The sequence below is a fragment of the Somniosus microcephalus genome, chromosome 2 (genome assembly GCF_052327205.1).
Source record: "Somniosus microcephalus isolate GS21.2 chromosome 2, FLI_Smic_1.0, whole genome shotgun sequence".
Classification (NCBI taxonomy): domain Eukaryota; kingdom Metazoa; phylum Chordata; class Chondrichthyes; order Squaliformes; family Somniosidae; genus Somniosus; species Somniosus microcephalus.
In genome coordinates, this window is record NC_140988.1 from 26,942,704 (window position 1) to 26,962,731 (window position 20,028).

At 42.2% G+C, this 20,028-nt stretch overlaps 1 protein-coding gene across 1 annotated transcript in view; it reads left to right on the top strand.

Moving 5' to 3' along the window:
- The first annotated feature begins 1,742 nt into the window (after window positions 1–1,742).
- Window positions 1,743–20,028, top strand: part of LOC147122622 (serine/threonine-protein kinase 32B-like) — a 559,191-nt gene continuing 540,905 nt past the window's right edge. The window contains exon 1 of the mRNA XM_086007879.1: window positions 1,743–2,736. Coding sequence (XP_085864005.1) covers window positions 2,667–2,736 — 70 coding nt within the window. The 5' untranslated portion in view covers window positions 1,743–2,666. The remainder of the gene's footprint in view (window positions 2,737–20,028) is intronic.

Below are 20,028 nucleotides of genomic sequence, written 5' to 3' on the forward strand. Positions count from 1 at the left end.
CTGAATTGGCGATCGAAGGCTTCCTGCTGGCGGATGCCTCCGATCATCAAAAAATCTACGCATTTACCTGGTGGTCCGGGAGATACGGACACTTGCGATCCTGGGCCTCTCCTGGTAGAAATGCGTAGAGGCCCACGAATCCCAGGGGCGCAAGTGGTTTGCAAGCGCCCCTGGGATCACGTGGGCCGGTCTAACCAATGAAAGAAGGGAATCTCCATCTCCGTACGTACGGAACTGTCATAAGTATGAATGGGAATGACTTACAAAATACAGGAACACATGAAAAATTAAAAAAATTACATATATAAAATTAATTAAAATGGCATTTAATTATACTTTTTTTTTCAAAAATAATTTTTTGTTTAAAATATTTATGGGGCTAAATATAAACTTACCTTATGGGACAGGGTTTTTAATGTATAAGTGAGTGATAAAATGTTATTTTTCTATTTTTTTAAACTCTTATGCTGGTAAAAGCAGACCTTACGCCTGCTTTTTACCAGGCGGAAGAATTCCACGGCCTTTCAGCGGGCGGAAGTTGGGCAAATAGCGCAACTCTCCTCCCGCAGAGGCTCTTCTCCCGGGGATGCGGAGGATCAGTCAAGAAGATTCTTGACAGATCGCAAGTGCCGGGTTTCAACGCATGTACTTCGCAAGACTAGACCCGGAACTTGCGTGACCCCCTACAGGCGCGTGTGCACCCGTAGGGGGTCGCAAAATACGGCCCAATATCTCATTGTAGTTTGTGGAACCTTGCTGTGTGCAAGTTGGTTGCAACATTTCCTACAACAGTGTCTGTACTTCAAAACATTAGTACTTAATTGGCTGTAAAGTGCTTTGGGACGTCCTGAGGTTGTGAGAGGCACTATAGGAATGCAACTTCTTTCCTTCATTCTATAATGCAGAACCATTGCATACACCCACTGGAGCAAATGTTGTCAGAATGGGACGAGACCGTTTTTGTTTTTCTGTATGGATGGATTGGGGGTGGGTTGGGGGTGCGGTTGTGAAGGGACCCGAATGTTCTTGGTGTCCAGGCTCCCAGCGATTCTTAATCCGGTTCTGCCCAGTACCCTCCATTTCAGTTCCATTTGGCAGAGCTCCCTGATGTGAATGGAGGGACCGAGAACCAAACCCTGACCGCCCCACCCCTCCCAATTACACTCTCTTCTTCAACAGCACTCCCTGACTGTCCCACCTGCGTCCTACCTAGAACACCGTGAAATTATAAAGCATGACCAGAAAAAAGAACAACTCTTTTTATTTATAAAACAAAGGCTCTTTGCGTTGTATAATTAAAATGCAAATTGGGATGATGATGAATTACAGAAAGTAAATCACTCATGAAGCAGCGGACTTCATTTATTTGCACAATGTGCGGCGCTTAAGCCCTGAGTCGCTTGAATATTTATTTTCCGACATCCATCTGTACCCTGCATATTATTGTTTATTCACCACCCAAAGAAAAAAATGTACTTACTGAAGGCAAACACTGGTGAGATCAGAAAAAAATCCTCGAGAGTTAACCAACTGAAATCCATAGCAACACCCATCTGACCATCATATGTAGGGATGTTTCAGCTGACAGTTCTGATGCAGATTAGAGGAGAACAGTAGACCACAACCAGGTCCAGTTTATTTGTACACGTCTATTTTTACATATATGTGAGGGATGTGCGTTATTTAATTCCCATTTGTGGTGTAAGCGATATGCTGGTCTGCGCTGAGAGCCAGGTGTACAACTCGCTAATATTTTAATGATTAAAATATGTATACGCCACTGAAACATTCGTTCCCAGTTCTCGTGTAATTGCCATGGTTCTGTTTCTGAGGATGCTGAGCGGAATGCAGTTATTTCCCGTAGCCCCGCAACCGCGAGTGTAATTAACAAATGTGCTTTGTTTACACCGATCTTAACAACCTTATTCAGTTTCAGCAAGGGAACTTCACTAGTTCAAAAAATGAAATAGTGAAAGGGCCCCCGCTTCAGGTGGCCAGGAATATTGCCAGAAACGAGCAGTATAACATGTACATCCTACTGTGTGCTTGCCGAATGCCACTGTTCATACAAAGCGGGTTGAGAAGCAAATGTGAAATCGCAAAGCAATATTTTTACGCCTTCAATCCGAAATTCACCTGAACTCGGCGGTCCTATTGTTCTCGTGGTTTGCAGATGCAGATTTCCAGTTTTATTCACCACAGCATCACCATCGCCCCCACCCCTCCACCCCGAGCTCTCTACAGTTCGTGTTAGCATCTGGAGAAGGAATGACTGTTCAGGAGTATAACTGCCCTTTTATTGGCAAGTTGGATTTATAACAATAAGGCACTAGTCATTGCCCGGCGGCGTCGGTGTCAAAATAAAATAAAGCGTCTTCCATATAACTCTGCAACCTAGAAATGGTCAGGTGTAGATGGATCGCTTTCATTTTCTGGCTGGCGGCGAGATGATGTAGAGCCACCGTTTCACGAGTAGTTAGTCATTTAAACACATTTGTGTGAAAGCGATGGACAAAAGCGATGCGCGGGCCCTTGTATTTAACGGCAGCAACTCGGCAACGAAACGACTGCACACTCCTCTCGGGGCAGTTTTTTGAAATAACCTATTGAGTGGTCTTGCTGTCGTGGGATGCTTGTGGCTCACATCTTGTCGAAGTTCACGGGGTATGCGGAAGAGCAGGAATATGGGTGCCAACCACTCCCATAAAACGCCAGTGTTTGACGAAAATGAAGATGGTAAGATCTCATCACATTTCCTTGTTAAATGTTTGCACTTTTTTTTACATTACAGCTTGTATTTGGAAACCACATCCCTTCCCCCCTGATCTCTGGACCACTTCTGCTCTGCTGCCTCTGTTATTGCTGCACTGTTTTGACAGCTTGAGGTACCAACTTCTTGGAAGGCTGGGCTGGAAATTTAAAAAAACGACAATTTGCTCGCGTTATAGTTTTCTCTTTATATTTAATTGGCAGTTTTTGTCCTAGAAAGTGCAGTTTCAAATGTCATTCGTACCTCTTACTGCCTGACGATCCTGAAATTAAACTTTTGAATAAACATACTAACTTTGCAGAAGAATTTATGATTATGAAATGATACCTTTTAACGCAACTTTTTAAATATGTTGGCCAGTATTGTAATGCTCAGAAACTGCTTCAATCAAGTGTTATTCAACGAATCGTTAGATCCACAAGTGGCAAGCGTAACACGAGTTCCTCTCTTTTCTTCAAAACTGACGTTAACTTGGATTAAAGTAGCTAAAAATAGTTCAGAAGAAGCTTTTTTTTTAAACAGGGATGTTTGATATACCAATAAATCATGGCGCGTAGTTTGGTTTTGGTACTTTTGTCCAGCTGTATATCTGGAAAAGCAGAGACATTGTACGTTAAAAGCGAGTCTGGACAATAATCACAATGGTGTAATTAGGAATGCTAAATGCATGAACAGGTATTGACAAAACATAGGATTTCACAATAAAGTTGATCGACCCTATTGATGGAGCTATGTAATCCGCAATATATAAATTGCGTCTCCCAAGTAACAATGCTCATAACTCTTTTTTATTTAAGACAATCGGACAGTTTTTGCTAATGTGACAATGATTTAGTATCATTAGTGTGTTTGTAGATTTTAATTTAACTGCAATTTATTCTTCACTCGGTTTATGAGCAGCAAAAAATGTCTGTAAATAGGCAATTCTTTAATCTACTGTTACATTTACTTATATACATTTATTTTAGTATTTTAACTTTATCAAACCGTGTTGAGTGCTGACTAAATATTTACAAATAATAACGACTGGTATTTATTGCAAAAGTACTGTTTATCTGATAGCACAAAGTATTCTGTTTTATCAGGTATCACTGAGTATAGTAATATTCTGTGCTGTATGCACTGATCTAGTCTTCATAGGCAGGTGAAACATCAGCTATACTTAGCTGTAATCAAGTAGATTTTAAATTTTTGTCCTAATTCAAAGGAAAGAGTTAGTTCAGTACTGTGGCTCTCCTACAATCTTTATTATTAAAAATAACCAGTAGTAACATTTTTTACATTCAAGGAATAGCAGTAAGATACGATTTTGGACATTTAGAGATTATTGTATGTCTTGGGCTAGAGGAGTCCTAACAAACACTGCCAGGATGGGATTCAGTTTCCTTCTCATACTGCTCATTATATTCATGAGAGAATCCTTTTAATACAAGAACACAAGTAGTCTTTAATATGAATAATGATACAAGTGATTTCTTCTAAATGACTCAGTATAGTTATGAATTCATAAGGGAAACAAATTTAGCTTAACAATGCTTTTGGCATAACCACTAATCATGATTAATGAAGAAACAATTTTGTGTCCATTGGAATACAAAGTCAATTTGCAGACTTATTTTTAGACTAACATTGGCAGATTTGTTTATGTTTTAAGCAGCCAAAGCACTGAAGTTAACAGAGATATAATACTAGAGCACCGGAATATCAGGGCGATAACCTTTTAGATAGTGGCAGTACATGTAAAGTAATTAGTTATATGCGTCGGGGGGGGGGGGGGAGAACGGGCTAAACTGCCCACCGCCTGTTTCTCGCTGGAAAAATGGGCAACCAACGGAGGTAAATCTGGTGAAGACCATGTACACCCATTTGCCTTCTTGATTCAATTTTCAGGCAGGTCTCCAAATAGGCACCCTGCACTCTCAGCCAAAACAGGTGGGGAAAGAAGAAAGGAAGGAAGACTTGCATTTATATAGCGCCTTTCATGACTTCAGGACATCCCAAAGCGCTTTACCGCTAATGAAGTACTTTTGAAGTGTAGCCACTGTTGTAATAAGGAATCGCGGCAGCCAATTTGCGCAAAGCAAGGTCCCAGAAAGAGCAAAGTGGTAATGACCTGTTTGTCATGTTGGCCGAGGGATTTAAATTGGCCACGACGCCAGGGAGAACTCCCCTGCTCTTCTTCAAAATAGTGCCATGGGATCTTTTTAGAGGGCAGACGGAATCTTGGTTTAACGTCTCATCAGAAAGACAGCACCTCTGACAGTGCAGCACTCCCTCAGTACCGCACTCGAGTGTCAGCCTAGATTTTGTGCTGAAGTTTCTGGAATGGGACTTGAACCGACAACTATCTGACTCAGAGGCAAGAGTGCTACCACTGAGCTACAGCTAACACATCCCGTTTTTTAAATATGCAAAATGGTGTCCATCGCCAGTTGTAGGACACCGATTGCAATTTTCTAGGCAAAACAGGAGGAGTATGTGAAGTGCGCACTAGTTCCACCCCTTCCAGGCGATAAGTGGCCTAATCAATGGTACTTCAAGGGACCGCTGGAGGCAGCTCCAAAAAGTAAGTTTATAAAAGATTCTTATGAGGCCTGGAACAACATTCAAGCTCCTCTGGCCCCACAAAAATCTGGATTGGTTAGCAAATGTAACACCACTATTCAAGAAAGGAGGGAGAGAGAAAGCAGGGAACTACAGACCAGTTAGCCTGACATCAGTCATCAGGAAATTGCTGGAATCCATTATTAAGGAAGTGGTAACAAGACACAGAAAATCATAATGTGATTAGGCAGAGTCAACATGGTTTTATCGGGTATGGTAGTATCGTGGTTATGTTACTGGACTAGTAATCCAGAGGCCTGGACTAATTAACTGGAGACATGAGTTCAAATCCCACCAGGGAATTTAAATTCAGTTAATTCAGTATAAATCTGGAATTTAAAAAAAAACTAGTACTAATAATGGTGACCATGAAACTACTGGATAAAAATCCATCTGGTTCACTGTATCTAATGTCCACTAGGGAAGGAAATCTGCAGTCCTTACCTGGTCTGGCCTATTCTTCTCCTAGGTAGTCCCTCGGAACTGAGGATGACTTGCTTCCACACTAAAAATGAGTTCTCAGGTGACTGATGAGTCCAATGTGGGACCTACAGTCTCTGTCACAGATGGGGCAGACGGTGGTTGAATGGGTGGGGTGCTTGGGTTGACTTGTGCTTGGCTTCCGCTTGCTCCCAGCGAAGAGACTCGAGGTGTTTGGCGTCTTCCCAAATGCTTCTCCTCCACTTTGTGCGGTCTTGGGCCAGGGATTCCCAGGTGTCGGTGGGGATGTTGCACTTTTTCAAGGAGGCTTTGAGGGTGTCCTTAAAGCATTTCCTCTGCCCACCTGGGGCTCTCTTGCCGTGTCAGAGCTCCGAGTAGAGTGCTTGTTTTGGGAGTCTCGTATCGGGCATGTGGACAATGTGACCCGTCCATTGGAGTTGATTGAGCGTGGTCAAAGCTTTGATACTGGGGATGTTGGCCTGAGCGAGAACACTGACGTTGGTGTGCCTATCCTGCCAATGGATTTGCAGGATCTTGCGGAGGCAGCATTGGTGGTACCTCTCCAGTGCTTTGAGGTGCTTGCTGTACATTATCCATGTCTCTGAAGCATACAAGAGGGCAGGTATCACTACTGCTCTGTAGACCATGAGCTTGGTGCTGGGTTTGAGGTCCTGGTCTTCAAACACTCTCTTCCTCAGGTGACCGAAGGCTGCACTGGCACACTGAAGGCGGTGTTGGATTTCGTCATTGACATCTGCCCTTGTTGACAGTAGGCTCCCGAGGTATGGAAAGTGGTCCACGTTGTCCAAGACCTTGTCATGGATTTTGATAATCGGGGATCAGTACTGTGTGGCGGGGCAGGTTGGTAGAGGACCTTTGTCTTATGGATGTTTAGTGCAAGGCCCATGCTCTCGTATGCTTTGGTGACGGTGTTGACGATGGTTTGGAGTTTGACCTCAGAGTGTGCGCAGACGCAAGTGTAATTCAATGACAGAAGATGGGATGACCTTTGATCTGGACTGGAGGTGACGGAGGTTGAATAGCTTCCCGTTTGTTCTGTAGATTAGTTCCACTCCAGCGGGGAGCTTACTGAGGGTGAGATGGAGCATTGCAGCCAGGAAGATCGAGAAGAGCGTTGGTGCGATGACACAGCCTTGCTTGACCCTGGTCCGTATGTGAATTGGGTCTGTGGTGAATTTGTTGGTCAGGATCACGGCTTGCATGTCATCGGAAGCAGGTGGAGGATGGTGACAAACTTTTGAGGGCAGCCAAATTTGAGGAGGACACTCCATAATCCCTCACGGTTGATGGTGTCGAAGGCCTTTGTGAGATCAAAGAAGGTCATGTACAGCGGTTGGTGCTGTTCCCTGCATTCCTCTAGTAGTTGACGTGTGGTGAAGATCATGTCCATTGTGCCCCTTAGTGGGCGGCATTGTGACTCTGGGAGGAGCTCTTCAGCCACTGGGAGAAGGCGATTGAGGAGGATTCTTGCGATGACTTTCCCTGTGGCAGACAGCAGGGAGACTCCTCTCTAATTATCGCAATTGGACTTGTCACCTTTCTTGAAGATGGTCACGATTACGGCATCTCTCAGACCCCCTGGCATGCTCTCCTCCTTCCAAATAAGAGAAATGAGTTCATGTATTCGTGCCAATTGTGCTTCTCCGCCATGTTTTAGCACCTCGGCGGGGATTCCATCTGCTCCTGAGGCCTTGTTGTTCTTCAGTTGTCGGATGGCCTTTTCAACCTCATGCCAGGCTGGGGTTGTGCTGAGGTGGTTGCGGATATCATGCTGTCAGATGGAGTTGAGGACACTCGCATCAAAGACAGAGTCCTGAGAGTAAGAAAGCAGCTCTACAGATGCCTGAGGTCCAACAAAAAACTCATGACCTAAAGAACAGATGGTGGGTGGAGAAAGCACAGGAGATCCAGCAGCTAGCCGACAACCACGACATGCGTGAATTCTTTAGCGCAGTCAAGACCGCCTACGGCCTAAGCACCCAAGGTCCTACCCCACTGCGGGCCAAGAATGGAGAGGTACTCATCAAGGACAGAGAGGCAGTCAGTGCCCGCTGGAAGGAGCACTTGGAAGATCTCCTCAACTGAGACTCTGTCTTCGACGCGTGTGTCCTCAACTCCATCCCGCAGCATGCTACCCGCCACCACCTCAGTAGAGGCCTGGACTAATTAACTGGAGACATGAGTTCAAATCCCACCAGGGAATTTAAATTCAGTTAATTCAGTATAAATCTGGAATTTAAAAAAAAAAATAGTATTAATAATGGTGACCATGAAACAACTGGATAAAAATCCATCTGGTTTACTGTATCTAATGTCCATCAAGGAAAGAAATCTGCTGTCCTTACCTGGTATGGCCTATATGTGATTCCAGACCCACAGCAATGTGGTTGACTCTTAACTGCCCTCTGAAATGGCCTAGCAAGCCACTCAGTTGTACCTTCACCTTGTGGACTGCAGCAGTTCAAGAAGGCGGCTCACCACCACCTTCTCAAGGGCAATTAGGGATGGGCAATAAATGCTGGTCTTGCCAGCGATTCCCATGAACGAATAAAAAAAAAGAAATGAAAGGGAAATAGCCCATGAATGAATAAAAAAATATTGTTTAACAAATTTATTAGAGTTTTTTGAGGATGTAACTAGCAGGGTAGATAAAGGGGAACCAGTGGATGTAGTATATTTGGATTTTCAAAAGGCATTCAATAAGGTGCCACATAAAAGGTTGCTGCACAAGATAAGGGCTCATGAAGTTGGGGATAATATATTAGCATGGATAGAGGATTGGTTAACAGATAGAAAACAGAGAGTAGGGATAAACGGGTCATTTTCAGGTTGGCAGGCTGTAAGTAGTGGGGTGCCGCAAGGATCAGTAAATGTTAGATGCCACTTCAACTAACGGGTCACAGTCTGTGCTTTAACAGCAGGTGAGCTGATTCTGAAAGGGACCCAAGTAGGCCAGCTACCTATAAACATATGTTTGAGTACTCCATTAGCATTTTTGTACTGCTGTTGTTGCAAAAAAAAAGACTCAAATCAAAGATACAACTGGATTTGCAGCAAAACACAATCAGGAGAAAGGTTCAAATGTATCAATGAACACTTTGCCAATGGCAAATATAACTCTGCTACAATGAGACATCCCACACTAGGGAATAAAGAAACATTTCTAATCAGCATTACAGTTCTGCTTAAGAGATGCTGATATTATTTCTTGAAAGAGAAGGAGTTCTGTCTTATTGAACAACTTGAGTAGGAATGTGTTTTTGTACGGGGGAGTAGAGGGCACTTAGTATGGAGAAAGTCACCAAAATAATTGTCGTTTACATCATAACCCTTAATCACTATTTCTAAAGTCTTTAATCATCTCCAGGAAATGTGCTGTCATCTGTGACCTTTACTGTACCTCTCTTATTATAATGTTTTTAATCCTTAATGATAAGTCTGCATTGTCATGACCTTTACGATTTTCATTTCGATATGTTTCCCGATTAAGAACCATGTCCAAATTTCATCAGCTAGCTAGTTAATGTGGCACCCTCATATGCTTTCTGAATTTTTCATTTAAAAAGTGCAGTCATATAAAAGTAATTCCTTACTATTTGCAGTTTTACATCCGATTTACTCCAATAAATATTATTCAATGACAATACGAATGACATACATTTAGCAAAATTAAAAACAAGTTGTGATTACTTTATTTTATATTATTTCTATACATCAACTATTCTTTATGTTCAGCGGTTATTTATGAGCAGACTTTAATTATCTTGGTGTAAAGTAAGATCATTTATTTTTAAAATTCTTAACTAATTTTGCATGCAGTGTGTTTCACATTCAAATCCCCTCAAATTTATGATTTGGCATTTTCAAGTCCAAGTTGTGCCCTTTAATTTCTTAACCCAAGCAAATCCAATAGATTACTGAACTCAACTCGGTCAGTTTTCTAACCCAGTCCATCAAGGAGATTTTCCTTCATGGATACCTGACGGGCACATCACATGCGCAGTGCACTGTTTCCTTGGGAAGAAAGCTGTCCCTGTTTTCTTTCTCTGGACGTTTGCGTGGCCCAGGGGAACCCTTTGCTGGGCTGTTTACCTAAACATTGGGCAGGCACTGGGTGCGCAGCTGGGGGTCTCGCAGGTTTCTCGGGCATGCAGCTGTGTTCTGGGCTTCCGAGATTGGGGCCATCTGGACGCTGCTTGAGAGCAGCTGCAGGAGACTCTGAGTGCCTCCAATCTTCCTGGGGTGGTGGGTGGGGAGGATGTATATAGAAATAAATGAAGCACTTGCCTGTTGAGTTTTTGGCCAGCCCCGGGACACGGCAGACCCTCCGGACCAATTCCTGTTCTTTGTCCTTTGTGTGTGTGTGGGAGCTGTAGCAGGACTATGGGGCATGAGCAAAGCAGTGGCATTAGTTCTAGATTGCTCCAGCAAAGAGCCAGTACAGACAAGAGGAGCCGAATGGCCGCCTTCTATCCTCTAAAGTCACATGGTGCTATGGTTTTCAATCAAAGCAATTCTATCTTTTAGTGCACGTATAACATCAAATTCAATTATTTAATAGAACACCAAATAGTATCCCTGGAGTCATTAAGAACCAATTGGACGCTGCAATGGTGGGGAGGGGGTAGGGACTTTCGATCTTTCCGGATGGAGGCATTAATGTAATGGGCTGAATGGCCTTCCTCATTCATAATTATTTTTTGATTTTGTAATGGTTGGTTCCACACAAATAATAAAAAATGGGAATAATATTGCTGATCAGTGCTATTTATTGTGTGTGTGTGTTATCCATGTGTTAACAGCAGCTGTTTTCCAGAAAGGCTTTTCTCCATTCCTGTCAGGTTCACAGAGTCCACAGTAATACACAAACTGATATCCAGTTACACAAATGATATCTGGTATGTTTTGCTGAACAAAATTATATGCTTTAAAAAAAAACCTAAGGCTCGCTAAGTTTTTATTTTCTAGATCCTAAATAACGAGCTTTTTCACTACCAGTGTGATGAATGGCTGCTTGACTGATGAAATTATGTTGAGAAAAAATTGTCCACCCACCCCAAGTAAAAGTCCCTGCACTTTTCTGAAGAAAAGGTTACCCAGATGCATCCATGGAATTTGCGAGAATAAATGCTCATCATGATTCAAATCATCTACAAAATTACTCCATTCCATGATTTACTATACACTGCAACTTCTTAATATCAGAGCAGACTGAAGCATGGAGATAGCGTATGACAATTTTTTTTCATCTTGATAGCGTACAGTGTATATATAATTTTTAAAGTGGCTGCACCACAGATTTCCACTCAGTTATGGCCATGCTCGCTGGATACAAGTGGGAGCTTCATTATCATTTTAAAAAGCGGGTGTGGATTTCTGTTGGGAAAGGCCACTTGTGAATTTAGTGGATCATGAAGCTACTTGAAAGCTGGGCTCTTGATAGACAGTTGTCGAGGCTGCCTGCTATGCACGTACCTCTCCCTGAATTAATTAAACAGCAGAATTCTGGATCTTGTGATTGTCACAATTCAGATTTATCCCATCCCACTTACTCATGCTCATTCCGAAAGGCGGTTCTGTAAACAGGCCAGTGCATCCTGTGAACTGAAACTTAACCTTAGGCATGTAGCCCTGTCTCTGACTTCTGCTCCTTTCAAGATGGCTCCCTCCTGGGAGTGTGGGTTCTGCTAGCGCTTACCTCTGGTACCCATACGTCTGTGGATCCAAGTAGGACTACTGTCGCCCTTAGGCAATACATCAGAAGGTTGCACCTCCCTCACAGAGCAGTAACTGCGCAGATAGCAGTGGGCACAGCTCATAAGGGAGATCTTCAGCTGACTAAAATCCAAGCTCAGAGCCAAATGGTTTTTGCTGTCGTGGTGTGCCTGCTGACATGTAATTCTCCTCCGCAACTGCAGAGGTTCCCATTTGGAGATAATCCTGAACTGGTATTCTCCCACCTTGCCCAAATCATTCTGTACGTGACCTGTCAGTGGTAAAAAAAATCGCAATGAAAATAAATGTAACAATATTCCTACAGTTTAAGACTACCCTACCTCCCCTTGGTGCCTACTCTTTGTGTGCCCTTTCAATCCTAGCCTCCTACTTCTACAGTGGCAGGACGTTCTGGGATGGAAGGCTGATGATTTACAACAGCAGCTGCAGGAGACTGAGGTGGTACTTCCTTGCCTTTGGTTGTAAGCCATGTCCCCTTTAAGGAGAAGGTGGAGAGAATGATGGCACTCTGCGTGCCATCATATGGAATGCAACCCAAGTTTCATAAGGCATTCCTTAATGCCAAGGTCACCTCCTTCCGTGAGCCTGCATCATGCTCGTTGTTAGCCTCCTTCCCTCGGGGTCAAAAAGCTGGGTCCTCCTTTGCTAGCAGCTTCCCCTGAACCAAAGAGTATTTAAAGTTGAGGGTTTGGTATTCTGACACAGCAGCAGTCTAAGATATTGCAGTGAACCACATTGTTAAAGAAATAAAATAGCTGAATTGACACTTTCAGCTATTGCAGCTGCATTGGATTTTCATCTTTTCTCATTCCACCTGAGGCAGACTATCAACATAGGGCATCAATAGTACCTGGAACCCACCATGAAAATGTAATGAAAGTATAATTGAGGAAAATTGAGCTGGTTGTTAGTGGATCGCACTGCCATTCTAATGCACTTCAGGCAGTAAATCAACTGATAAGGAAAATCCAGACAAATGTCTCTCCTCATCCTAATTCAAGTTGTTTTTCTTTTCCCAAAATAAAGAACTTCTTGGGTATAACAGTATTTCAGTTTGTATTTTGAAAATGACCTGAATACAAAATGGACATCTTGCATATCACCTCGCTCACCTTTTTAAAAAAAGGTCGGGGATAAAAATTAAATGGAGGCCATTCTAGTACTAAAGGCCATTCATTTATTAATAAATGAATAATTAAGGCAGGTGATTTTGTTTCCAAGATGAACAACAGTTTTAGAATTCAATCCCTAAAACACTGATTAAAAATCTCAGCACAGAATACGGTAAAAACAGAAATGATTTATTGTCACAGTAAATCAAAGGCCCTGATAATACTTTGTGTGTTACACAACACCCATGTTTTATATTTTTAAAAAAAGCATCTTCTGACTCAACAAGAGTAATGCCACAAGATATTTATATATATATATTCCTCCAGTGCACTTGAAGCATGCCATGGGAAATTTAAACATATATATATGTAGCAAATTTCCCATGACATTGGAGGATATATATATAGTTTGTGGCATTGCTCTTGGTAAGTCAGAAATTAAATACAGTTTTAAAATAACAGCTGTTTGTAAATTTGGAATACTTTACAAAATATATGATTCCACTTTGAAATTTTCAAACAATATTTTGAGCCGTTTGATTTGTGCTTTTTCCTTTGTTTAATTGACATATCTTGCAAATGACTCATGCTTGATTCATTGAAGGCGAGCTTCGATTTCCATCTGAAATGGGCGGAAAGTCGACAGGGCAGCCACGCCGCGCCCACCCAAAGCTGGTGTCAGTAGGCCCGAACTAATTTCAGATCAGGCCTCACTTGAATGCTGCTGACGGGCTGAAGGCACAAAACCCGTGGTCCTCCTTGTCCCAGAAAAATAAAAATTACAAATTTCTTCAGCCATTTTTTTTAAGTAGCCTCCAAGGGGTCTCTTTAAGGATCGCTGGTTAGGCTGATCAGTGCCTGGTACAAATGGGCAGAGCCTGTGTATTTAATTAAAAACAGAAAATGCTGGAAATACTCAGCAGGTCAGGCAACATCTGTAGAGAGAGAAACAGAGTTAACGTTTCAGGTCGATGACCCTTCGTCAGAATTGTGTATTTAATTTATATGTTCCCTTCTTCTTCAGTTGTGATTTTCTGTTGCTTTTTGATACTGTAATTTGAGTCAATCAAGTGCAATGAATTTGCACACATATACATATGGTCCTGAAGTGTGGCAAAGGAATTGCATTGTGAATACACACTGTAAACTGTGGTTCATCAGGAAAGGTAAACTTGTTGAACGATGTAACTCCTGCTACTGATCATTGTAGAAGGAACAAAAAGATACCAATGTTAAGAAAGCATTGACTCATCTTATGAAATTGAGGTACACACCCTTTAAGCACTGGCCCGAAAAACTGCAGGGGAGGGGGAACACATCTTAGCATATGTACTGAGATGTTTCCACCATTGTCCTTGCCTAAGTGTGTGGGGTCAGGGGAAGGTCTCTTATTTAACTGGCAATAGCGGGCATCCATGTCACTAGGAGAACATCTAGGACACCTGATCAGCAAAGGGATAAGAAAATCCATCAGACAAGTGGTCAGCTGGGGGGAGAAGTGTGGTGCTGATTCTTTCCTCAAACTACTTCCAGAAGCCCCATTTATAAGGCCAAGATCCTGGTCTGGACCCCCACTTCTGCTGTTTGACAGGTCTTGCCAGGCGTACCTTTGCCGACCCAATGCTAGATCCTTCTAAGGGCTGTAAATGTGGGAACTCTTGATGTAGGGAGTTCTTAGCCTCGGCCCTCCTGCATTGATGACCTTGTTTGGGGTGGGTAGAGGTACCACTTCCAATAGGCCATACAAAAATCTCCAGATGAGAGCCAGGACCCGGCATGCCCGGGTTCAAGCCTAATTTGCGGCTCTTACAGGATACTCCCACTGGAGTTATGGGAGGAGTGGACTGGAAGTGTCGCAGATCTTCAGCCCCACTGATTTAAAAAAACGAATATTCAGAAACTTATATGAAGTGTTTTGGTCCAATCAGTAGGACAGCGCCAAGGTTGATCATAACTGGAGAGATGATGAGTTAAATCAAGTCATGATTAGGTGACACCAATCTTGAGCTTTAAAAGATTGTGGGGATTACTTTATTTTGATAGTTACTTTCGAGAACCTAAATGGTTAGAAGGAATGCCTAAGGCTTCTGCTAAGGCTAATTTTTTTTCATCATTATTGAGAGTTTGCCAAGCTGAATATCTGGCCCACAGCCTCTGTGGTGGAACTCGTCCTTTTATTGTAGCTGATACCTTTTTAGAAACAGTCTAGACGAGGCAAACCAAAGTTGGTCTAGAACATGTCCTATCACAAAATTTCCTTTTTGGTACGAATTAGCATATAGCTTCTATTTTTTTCTTTGGATTCTGCTACTATTTATTGCACATGGCATTTTTTGTTGCATATTAATATTTCCCACATTTCTTTCAACATTTCCAACCAAAACATGGCCGCTATGACCTGAAAACCAAATTGTATTGCTTGTTTGGTTTTTAACATTTTGGAACAATACCAAAGATATACACACACATTGTTTGTATATTATCACATCATTTTATTAGTTACACAGATAGGTGATACAGAAATGATAGAAAATTGATTTTGAACAGTTCCTGCATGTAGAATATTCATTTGCAAAGTTAATATGAACATCTTACCCAGATAATTCTCTGTTCACAGTATGGAAATTGGCTCTAAAATTCAACTAAAATTACTTTTTTATCACAAATGATTAGTCTTTTGACTTCAGGGAAACATCTGACCATTGTTTGTAAAAAAAGTTATTTCTTTTGCAGAGCAAGAACATTTTTTAAAATTAATTTTAGCTAAAATGTTCTTCGATTAAGGAAGTTACCAATTGAAGGATAAGTTGTCACCCTGTTAAAAATTCACTTACATTTGAATAGACAAGCCCTACCTTTTTCTGGTGTGTTGAGGGTATCTATCACGTAAGCACCCCAACTTCACGCCCTCCCATATATTTGAATGCCGAATCTCTCGATACCATTATAGTGAAGCTTCTGGAGGAGCAGGGCAACCCAGACAGCAACTTCCTAATTTTCACGTTTAACTGTGCATGTGCAGTCACCAGAGGTTGCTGTCGATTTACTCTTTAATAATGGTAAGTGCTGATAGCCTCACTGTTATTTTTACTGCAAAAACCGGGCTAATGTGATGGTTAAAAAGCAGAACCATCTTTGTTCCCAGGATTGTTTTCAGCCCTATATTGTCTGTAACAGTAATGTAATTAAGAAATACACTTGATTTCTGGTTTCAAAAAAATAGCTAGTAAAACAATTGAAAATTTGTTTTTTTAACTTTACTGTTATTCTTATACAGCTCATTGAATGAGACAGTGGCCTCAAATTGGCCTTGCTCATCACTGCTAATTGTGTGCAATGCAATTTTCTTCTTGCTGTTATATTCCAATTGTATTTGTACCAGATATGGTGCTGCACTGGATTTTCCTTTTACATTTAAGGTTCACGATTACAGGGTATAAAGTTGTCTTGGGCGGTAATGCAAAACTGGTGGTATCTGATCGGACGCCCGTTATACGCCCGCCTGATAATCAATCCCATTGACTGCAGTGGAACTGAATATTGGGTGGGGGGACTAGCAGGTGGCCAAAGGGATAACAACAGTTTAGTGCTGGCCGTCCAAAACCAATTTCTACGCTTACCTTTGTGATGGTGCCCAGCAATTTTGACCCTAGCTAATACATTAGTTAGGGGGAGTCTTTCAGTTATTTGCGGTGTACGGTAGTTTCCCAGCACAACTGACTGGTATTAATAAAATCAAACTTTCTGTGGTCCTAATTTAGCCACTGTGTACAAAAACCAGTAAGTGAGCTCCCGTGACCGATTCTTGAAAATTACTGCGACATACATAATATGCATGCAGTAGTTTATTGCCAGATGCAGAATACAAGACTTGGAAACATAATGGGCCGTATTTTCCAATCAGAGGCTTCCTGCGTGCGGAGGCCTCCCATCTGGAAAAAATCTACGGATTTACCTGAGGGCTTCCGAGGTCCGGACACTTCCACTCCTGGACCTCTCCAACTTGAAATATGCAGGGCCCATGTATCCCAGAGGTGCATGCAGTTCATAAGCATCCCTGGGATCACGTGGGCCATGAGGAGCCAATCAAAGAAGAGAATCTCCCTTCATACACTTGACATATAGACCTGTCAAATATATAAATGGAGATCACCCCAAAAACACTGTAAAACATTAAATACATTTTTTAAACAATCTCATTTTTAAAATGAGTTGAAATTACAATAAATTAAATATTTTAAACAAAAATTTAATTTTTTGATAAAATAATTAAAGTTTTTTACAGAGCTAAAAATAAACTTACCTTTTTTAAAAGATAAATGACTGAATTTTTTTTAACTTTTTTCAACTCTTATGCTAAGGCCTACTTTTACCAGGCATAAGATTTCTAAGGGTTTTCTGTGGGCGGAGGTTCTCCAGAAAGCGGAACTATCCGCCCGCAGAGGCCCTTCTCCAGGGCAGGCGTCCGATCTGTAAGGCTTCGCATGCCTGAAACCAGCATTTCCGATGTCCCGACGGGTGTGTACACAGAGTGTACCCACTCGTAGGGATCGGAATATATGGCCCAATTTAAAATCTATTGTTACTCAATGTAGACTGTATAAAATTGGATTTACTGGAGTGAAGTTTTTTTGGACGGTATTTACCCAAGATTACAGCTCGGTATCGCTGACTGTCCAGCGAATATGTGACCATATAAAATGATTGTTTCTTCCAAATTAGCAAATCTTCATTACAAAACTTCAAATTGCCCAAGAGTCGTAGCTTTCTACTCGCCCACCTAGTTATTTACCACTTTGCCTCCTAACATATTTTCTGTCCAAAAGTTTGGGCAGATGATGGCCTGATTTTGCGGGGCCAATGACGGAGTATGCTAAGCCCTCAGAATGGCCCCGCAAGTTCTGGGTTTCCGCATGAGCTGCGCATGTGCAAAAACCTGGAACTTGCGATCTGTCGAGGTTTGCCTTGACAGATCGTCCACCTTTAACTCCAAAACACTTTCGCTGGAGTAGAGTTGGGCTGTTTGCCCAAGTACTGCCCGGCAAATACTCACAAAACCCTTACATCTAATAAAAGCAGGCATAGGGCCTGCTTTTACCAGCGTAAGGGTTAAAATAAATGTTAAATTAAAATGTTAAAAATGATTAAAACATTTAAAATTGGTGTATGTAAATTTTGGCCCAGATTAAAATGTTTAAAATTATGTTTCAAAAAATTACATTTTTATTTTAAATGGACGTTTAACTAATTTTGAACATGGGGATATTGATTTTTATTAGAGTTGTGTTAATCATTTATTTATTTGGGGATTTCTCATAAGCTTATGGGGGTTCTGTTCATAACTGGGATCCCCATAAGCTTATGAGGAATCCCCCTTTCTAATTGGTTGACTGGGCCAACGTGATCCCAGGGACGCTTCCGAACCGCCTGCGTCCCCGGGATCCGCAGACTCCGAAGCTCGGGAGCCAGCAGGTACTTTCATTTTTTTTTTTCGGGTCGGTGGCGTACTCCGGAGGTACGCCTCCGGCCGCAAATTTGGGCCCGATTTGTTCCCAGACTTCTGTCAATTGCTATGTAACTGCTAAATTGGAGATATGCAGAAGCAGCCTAGATTAATGCTAACCCAATTTCTGCTCCCTCCTGCTGGAGAAGCAGCGCCTTGGTACTGTGCCACCAAAGTGCTTGATTTATTATTTATTTGACAAGATACAATTAAGTATACAAAAGCAATGTGGCTAGCTGTAATAGATCTCTGCAAAGTGGATGATCCCTCTATTTTTCACATGAAAGGGGAATTAATAAGGCAAATAGACTTTGCTGAGTGTATCTCTATATGCTCATGCAAGGTGTGCTCAGCAGGGAAAGAGCCCTGGCTCACTCCACCTCACATGCTATAAGCACCGATGATGTATGGAATTCTGGTGATCCAGATCAGCTACTTGTGAAAATCCTAGACGGGGACCCTTCTTTCTTCTCAATGCTGCTCCTAACATTAATGGCAGGGCTTGAGGGCCTGTATGCTATAGGTGGAAACTCCTGTTCTCGTGAGGGCTCCGGCCTACAAGATACAGAGGACTTGATCCCAGCCATTACCATTAGAAGTGGTGTTGAGGAGTGGTGTTGTGCATTAGCAGCCATACTCGAGCAGCAATGGGACAGAGGGGAGAAAGGCCCAGTCTGTGCTGATTTATGGCAGCAAATGCTGACACAGTGACTGGGCACCCAAAACATTGTCTGTCAGTGTGAAGCGTTGATGGTTGGCATGTATGTTCGATTGCTGAGAGAACAAATAATAGTAGCTGGATTTTCAGTAAAAGAAAAAAGGTTTTATCTACAAAAGGCACATTCTGTTACGATGGTCTGCCTCTGATCTGCACTATTGCAATCCCTGCGCATTATCCTAACAGGGTTCCAAGGTGTGCAAATCCTTTCATTCGGTCCTTCAGTCTACCAGTGGGATTTGAACTCTGACCCCATACCCGTTTGTACCCTCAACAGTTGACCTCAAAGTAACTTTTCCTTTTTAATACTCCTGGTGCAGAGCTCATGCACCTGGAGTTCATGTTAGGAATTTATCCCTGAATTCCTGATTTATGCTTGCAGCCACAAAGGTCTGCGCTGGAAATGGTAAAGTCAAAAATTTACTCCCGCAACCTTTGATGTCTGGGCTTAGTAGGCACCTTCAGCCTACTTCCTGTAACCCCTGGTGATTGCAGGCAGAATTCCTCTGTGTTGTAAAGCACACTGTGCCCTCTATCTTGGGATGTAATTTTAGTTTTATCTCCAAGTTTTCATTATTGTTTTGTACAAGATAATTTACACACTTTCTCCAATCATTGTTTGCTATATCACTGCTATATGCTACATTATAAACTTCACAATATTTGCTGGTGCCATGGGGGGAAATTAGGCACTCTGGGGGTGAAATTGCTCTTGCACGGCAGGGCAAAACGGGTGATGGTGAATAAGCAGCTAGTTTCACACCCCAACTCAGTTTGCATTTCCAGTCAGGTGGGGTGTAAAATGGGTGGCTAATTTGTTTTTGCCCATTTTGCCTTACCACCTGTAATGTATATACCTTTAAGGGGGGAACTATCTTTTACAGCTCATGTATACTGCAGTACCGGCAGTGACCACACCTGTATATAGCACTGAGTAGTAATCTGTACAGATCAGTTCCAATGTGAGCCACGTTGAGTAAACACCTGTTGTACCGTTCTCCTGCAGTCTGTGTCTTATTATACACGGACACAACATTGGCAACAAGGCAAGTTCGAACCTACCTGCAACTCTGCATCACCTCCCGGGGATTCGATCCTGGAGATCAGTGGATTGGAGGTCAAG